The 6,335-nt window shown below is 52.1% G+C and overlaps 1 protein-coding gene across 2 annotated transcripts; it reads right to left on the bottom strand.

The window, feature by feature from the left end:
* Nucleotides 1-2,137: 2,137 nt before the first annotated feature.
* On the bottom strand, nucleotides 2,138-6,077 carry LOC103255792 (structure-specific endonuclease subunit SLX1). Of its 2 annotated transcripts, XM_008053747.1 has the most exons (6): nucleotides 5,711-6,033; nucleotides 3,908-3,959; nucleotides 3,450-3,794; nucleotides 2,594-2,721; nucleotides 2,341-2,428; nucleotides 2,138-2,258 (listed from the first exon to the last, which is right to left on the bottom strand). In XM_008053747.1, exons 1-6 carry the CDS (start codon nucleotides 5,896-5,898, stop codon nucleotides 2,229-2,231), a joined length of 831 nt encoding a protein of 276 aa, XP_008051938.1. In that variant the 5' UTR covers nucleotides 5,899-6,033; the 3' UTR covers nucleotides 2,138-2,228. The 2 variants fall into 2 exon arrangements, with proteins under 2 accessions (XP_008051938.1, XP_021565984.1); XM_021710309.1 differs by lacking the exon at nucleotides 3,450-3,794 and having other exon boundaries at nucleotides 5,711-6,077.
* Between the last annotated feature and the right edge of the window lie 258 nt (nucleotides 6,078-6,335).

Genomic DNA, 6,335 nt, shown 5'->3' on the forward strand with positions numbered 1-6,335 from the left:
GTGGAAACCTCCCAGGTTAACAGACCTCTGATTCCACTTGCCCAGCCACACTGCATATTTTGATTCGGAGATAAACATGGCCAACTGAGCAACTGAGTTTGCTTTTGGGGCCAACAGCCAATATGAGAATGAAGAAAAGTGATGGCTCAGTAGAAGGAAGGGAGGGGAATTCTGACCAGGCTGGAGTTGTTGATATGGGACATCAATAAGAAAAGGGCAGGGATGCCAGAGAAGGGAGCTGGCCTCTGCTTTGGGAATGTTTGAGCCAGGAGCTCAGTAGGGTGAGGGTGACCTGGCCCAGCCTACCTACACTCTGACACTCACCTGATCTCGTGCCCTCCTCGGTGTGCTGTGGCTTAGTGGGTGTGGTGTGGCAAGTGCTGAGCAGGTCTCTGTGTCAAAGGTTTGTGGGAACAAAGTGGGAGGGATCTGAAGCCAGGGCTGCGATTCGGCTGTCCTGGTGAAGGGAAAGGGTGGAGTTTTGGGTGGGAGGGCAATGTTACCTGCTTAGCCTCCCAGTAAAAACAACGTTTAGGTTAATCTAAAAACCCAAGATGTGAGTTTAGTGTGCAGAATACAAGAGAGATACATAAAGGTGCGATCATAGCTTGCTGCAGCCGTAACCTCCTGGACTCAAGTGATCCTTCTTCCTTAGCTTCAGGTGTATGCGGCCATGCCCAGGTGTTTTTTTTTTTTGAGTTGGAGTCTCACTCTTGCCCAGGCTAGAGTGAAGTGGCATGCTCATGGCCACGGCAGCCTCAACCTGCTGGGCTCAGGTGATCTTTCCGCCTCACCCTTCCAAGTGGCTGGAACTACAGATGTGTGCCACCATGCCCAGCTAATTTTTCTAGATTTATTATAGAGACGAGGTCTCACCAAGTTGTCCAGGCTAGTCTCAAACCCCTGGGTTCAGGCAATCCTCTTACCTCAGCCTCCCAAAGTGCTGGGATTACAGGCTTGAGCCACAGCGCCCAGCCTCAGGTGAATTTTTATAGAGAAGCAGTCTCACTATATTTCCCAGGCTGATCTTGAACTCCTGAGTTCAAGTGATCCTCTTGCCTCAGCCTCTCAAAGTGCTGTGATTACAAGTGTGAGCTACTGTATCCAGTGACAGTTTTTTCTAATTGAGTCAGTCAAGGGAAAGGAGAGAGGTGGAGGGGTACTTACTAGGTAGACATGAGCAAGGTCACCTTCATGCTGGCTCCAGACTAGTCTTGGAGGGCCAAGAGTTCCGGCCCAGTGCATCTCACAGGTCCCCAGCAGCCCAAGGCATTCCAGGCTCTGACCACAAATTGAGTCCAGAGTGATGTGTGTGGGCAGGGTCAAGGGGATGAGGGTGGAACACAGCAAGGAAGGCACTTTTTGAGGTAGCTTGGGATAAGAAAGAACAAGGATGCTAGAGTCTAATAATCCTCAGAGTGAGTCCCAGCTTCATGACCTCACAGGGCATCACTCATGATTGGTGGAAGAGTAACAGCCTCTAGAAGGTGCTTTTCTTTCCCTGGGTTTGAAGGGGGCTCTGCAGTCAGAGACAAGAGATTAGGGCTTGGAAGCCAAAGGGCTCTGTGAAAGGAGAATACTCCCACTTCCTCCTCGGCCTTTGTCCTTATAATTTGTATTAAAGTCCCGAGTCAAGCTACTGAGCTACTGTGCTTACTTGTAGGGAGGGGCCAGAGCCTGGAAAGGAAATGAGCAAAACTCTGGTGACTCAGAATAAAGAAGGAAAGAGGATTCTGGACAATTTAAAAGAATTGTGTGACCTCAGAGGTAGGCTGGAGGAAGCTTAGGCAGTGGGGCCTCCAGGCCTGCTCACATGTTTGGGCCAATTGCCTCTCCTCCCTCCTCTGCTACCCTCACCCAAACCCCATGACTGGCAGGACCTCTGCCTACCAGCTGAACCCCCACTCCCGCCTCAGCAAACACCAGAAGGACCCTGAAACTGAGACTTTTTGAAAAATGTTTAAATTTTTATTTTTGTATTTGGGACTATAGGCATTCACCACTACACCTGGCCAGTTTCTTGATTTTTTTAGACAGGATCTCGCTTCATTTCCAGGCTGATCCTGAATCTTGGGCTAGGTCCTCATTCCTGCAAAGTGCTAGGATTACAGGCTCGAATCATCTTGCCTGGCTAAAGTCAGACTTTTTATTGTACTCAAGTAAAAACTGGCCAGATCCATTGGGGGTGTCACAGAAAAGGAGTGGGATGAGGGTTAGGGACACTGATATCAGGTCGCCAGCATGTCTGTCCAGTGTGCCTGTGGAGGCAAGAGAATGGGTCAAAGGTAGCACAGAGGATGGCACCCAGGGGTAGGGAGGCTGGAGGCAAAGCCATCTCACCTCTTCTAATTCTGAGTTATCTTCTTCCTCCTCAGTGTCCATCTGGCACAGCCAGATCAGGTCTCCCCAAAGCAATGAGTTCTCACAGCTACCAAGAGTACAGTTGGTAGGAGATACAGAGTCAAGCATCACAAGCCCCTCTAGGATAGGCCCTGGGTTCCAAGATGAGGACTCAGCTGCCCAGGCCTGGATTGGACAGTTGGCACCCTCTTCCCAAGGTTAGCCCAGGCTGGGGGAGGGGTGTTGGACTCACCTAGGGCATTGGCCCTCTAGGGGGAGAAGCTGTCCTGGTTCTTCCTGAAGAAACTCCTCTGCCAGGCAGATCACATGAGCCTTCAGGGGGCAGCCAGGGTGGGGGCAACACAAGGGACCCTCTTCATCCTGTCAGAGGGGGCAGGAGAAGACAAAGGAATGATGTAGCTAATACTCATAAAGCATCCCTGAGGACCAGGCACCGTTCTGGGGGCATTACACAAAACAACCCGTGAGGTAGATACTACTAGTACTTGCATCTTACAGGCGAGGAAACTGAGGTACAGAGAGGTTAAATACTTGCCCTCAGGAAATGAACTGGCCAACTTCCTCGAGCATTAGCAGTGATTATGAAACAGTTCGGCCACTGCAGTCAGACCTACAGGCTAAGTAACCTCAGGCAGCTCACTTAATCTCGGAATGGCAAGCACTCAACTCATTCATATCAGTAAAAGCACAGTAGAAACCAGGCCCATCATCTGTTACTTTATTCTTTATTGACCACCGGGCTCTGTGCAGGGCCTTGTTCTACAGTAGTGAATGAGCACGGCCCTCCAGGAGTTTAGTATGGGGGTGGGTGATATAAAGAGCTGCAATTTTAAATGGAGAGCCAGGGAAGACCTCACTGCAAAAGTGGCATGTTATCAAAACAGAAGGTCTATGGAAGAAGCTTGCCGTCAAAGGGAACAGACAAAGGCCCTAAGCAAGTATTGGCGTGTCCCAGAACGGCCACAAGTACGATCATCACCATTTTAGAGAGCAGACATGGTGGCCAAGGTGTGTCTGGTCCCTCAACAAACAGCCTGACCCAAAGTCATCTCCACCCTAGACCAGCCCCCACCTGGGGTGAATCTCACCTGAAGCGTGCGGGCGCACAGGGTGCAGCACGAGGCCTCTGTGGCACCCTGGGTCGGCTCAGGCTTAGTGTCAGCAAAGCGACCGGTGTGGTGTCTTGGGGCTGAGGCCCGAGGCGGCGGAGGCCCGAAGGCCACTGGCATGTGTGGTGGCGGCGGCAGGCAAAGATCACGGAGGAAGTCGGGGCGCAGCCAGCGCAGGGTGAGCGGGAGTCGCGACCAGGGCGGCGCACGCAGCATGTGTGCCAGCACGCGCAGGTGGAAATCGAAGGCCGCCTCGTTACGCAGGCGCGGCCCCACGTGAGCCAGGCGGCGCGAGGCCTGCGAGTGCTGCCAGGCCCACTCGAACTGTGGGCGGAGGGTTCAAGAGCGTCAGGGCTGCTCAGGGTGGGAGGCGGCGGGAGGCAGGCCCCCAATCCCCCGGCCCGTCCACCCACCCCCAGCCCCTTTGACTCTCTTACCCTAAGGGCAGCCACGGCGGATGGGAAGCCGTGCACGATGAGCACCATCTCCCTGGGGAGAAGAGGGCGAGGCCTGTAAGTCCCGCCCCCACACCCAGGGTCAAGGAGAATGCTCTGCCCATGGTTTCTCCTTCAGTCCTCACAGTGTCTTCAAACCTAGCCACGAGGCCCCGCCCCCTTCATGGAGGTTCCTTCCCCTTGCATACGTCGACCTCAGGCCCCGCCTCCAGTCCCAAATACTTAACTGCCTCAGTTTGTTTCCCTTCTAGGCTCTATCCCAACTCCAGCTTACACATCAAGCCCCCTGTTGCTGGACCCCAGTTTTGATCATCAGTGCCCTCTCTATGATGAAGAGATCTGCCATATCAAACCCCCTATTGCTCGAAAATGACAGCTAAGGGGTTCTCAATATGTAGCCTGTGATTCTAGCTATTAGCTTTTAACACCACTCCCAGGAACCATAGAAAATAGAAATTGCTTTCTTATTACCTCTTGCTAGGCCAGTTTTTATAAAATGGATTGTTTAAGGTTAAGTTTAGAAATTTTCCTTTGTAATTAAGGCTCAACGTAAAACTGCTTGAATGCACAATTTGCTTCTTCCCCTCCTCCCCTTCACTGGCTTTGGATCTAGTAACTGTAACTCTAGTAACTTGGATATAGTCCTGTAAGGGCAGAAAGCAATAAAAGAACACGGTCATTTGGATTAAGCCCATTTGTATGCAAAAAGCACAAAGAAAAACTGCAAGTCCCTAAAAAGTCTCAGCCCGACCAGGATAAGAAATGAGTCCTGCTGAAACTCCCTAAAACACAGAAAATGTATCTCTTCCCTAAGCCTCTAGATGACAACTGCTTTCTTTCATGCCTTTGAACCCAATTTGTGAATAATGTTAATTATTAAGTCTTGTGAACAAAAAATTCCTGGCGTAAGCGAAGAACTGTAACTAATTGGCAAGTACTCAGTCACAAATTGTCCAAAAATCATTGTAACTTGAAAGAATGACAGGATTGATGCATTCTGGACACTGACTTAGATCACTGTTTATGGTCTAAAATCTGATTAGAAAAGATACTAATAGCTGGATGCGGTGGCCCAAACCTGTAATCCCAGCACTTTGGGAGGCCAAGGTGAGAAGACTGTTTGAGCCTAGGGGTTCGAGACGAGCCCGGGCAATTGGTGAGACCTCGTTTCTACTATATACCAAAAAATTGGCTGGGTGTGGTAGCACGCCCCTGTAGTTCCAGCTACTTGAAAGGCTGAGGCAGAAAGATCACCTGAGCCCAGTAGGTCGGTGTTGGGTGCCACTGTACTCCAACCTGGGCGAGTGAGACTATGATTCAAAAAAAAAAAAAAAGAAAGAAAGAAATGAAAAGATCCTAATGGTCACAAGTCACGTAACTACTAATCAATAGTTAAGATAAATAAGATAATGCCTGTTATACTATAAACACTGGGATGAATTTGTGTTGCTATGAGGGGCTGTGGTAAAAATACTAAATCTGTCTCCCTGAATTATAAATTCAGGTTAAGCTTCTTTTCTCCCGGTTTTCTGCTTCTCGTGTTTCATTGGCGAACCAGAGAAACCAGCCCAGTGTCGATGGCTACCTCACTAAACCACCCTCAACTTCGCTGAGTTCCAAAGTCAATCTGGCAGGGCATCACCTCCCTGTTAGGCTCCTCCCTGGGATAGGCCCCGCCCTCTACCCCTTCCAGTCCTGCCCCCTGTCACAGGCCGGGCCCAGCCCCTCTCGGATGCCCACCTCCTCGGTGAAGCCTGCCTCCTCGCAGAGACCGACCCCTCTTACCAGGGCCCTCGCCCGCTGGTCCGCCAGGCCCCGCCTTTTTTGCGGCCCCCATTGTGCTGCTGGACCCGACGAGCAGGGTTCACTGTGAACCCCACGTAGACGCGACCCCGATGCCGTGGATTCAAGCAGTAGAGCAGGTAGACGCCGAAGAAGCGCCCCGGCCTCTCCGCGCCCCCGGTGGGGCCCATCGGGAGCAGCGGGTCAGGGATCGCAGCTGGGTTGATTGCCGTGACCTACACCCGGGGAGGGCTGGATCGCTGGTGCGGCAAGATGCTTGTTTTGGAACAAGCGCTCGGGCACGGTCCCGAGGCACCTCGGAGGCCACGGCAATGCGGGTTCGCGCACCCTCTCCTGGCTGCAGGGAGGTTTCAAAACCGCCCCATAGCGCAGTGGCTGCTGTGCGGACAGCGAGCGCCAGCCAATAAGCGTCGGCTCCGGCGAGTCGAGCTTATGCATATGCTGATCGGCAGACAGACACAAGCGCGGAAAGCCTCGACTGTTGCAACAACCGACCTTCTGGAGGGCGGAAGTGCTGCCTTCCGGATGTCTATTAAGGGCGGAAGTAGGTAGCCCAGCGGAAGTAGCTCCTGTACGGGCGGAAGGTGGTGTGACCGGGTTCCGGCTG

Source organism: Carlito syrichta, unplaced genomic scaffold, assembly GCF_000164805.1.
Source record: "Carlito syrichta isolate Samal-C Ts95f unplaced genomic scaffold, Tarsius_syrichta-2.0.1 Scaffold288416, whole genome shotgun sequence".
NCBI classification, from domain to species: domain Eukaryota; kingdom Metazoa; phylum Chordata; class Mammalia; order Primates; family Tarsiidae; genus Carlito; species Carlito syrichta.

Excerpts from the sequence above, each read along its gene's own strand:
- LOC103255792 (XM_008053747.1), bottom strand. The coding sequence starts at position 5,898 with ATGGGCCCCACCGGGGGCGCGGAGAGGCCGGGGCGCTTCTTCGGCGTC. Across the intron at positions 2,722-3,449 it reads TGTGCGCCCGCACGCTTCAG|GATGAAGAGGGTCCCTTGTG; the intron begins GTGAGATTCACC and ends CCCCTCTGACAG. Across the intron at positions 2,429-2,593 it reads CTAGAGGGCCAATGCCCTAG|CTGTGAGAACTCATTGCTTT; the intron begins GTGAGTCCAACA and ends TACTCTTGGTAG.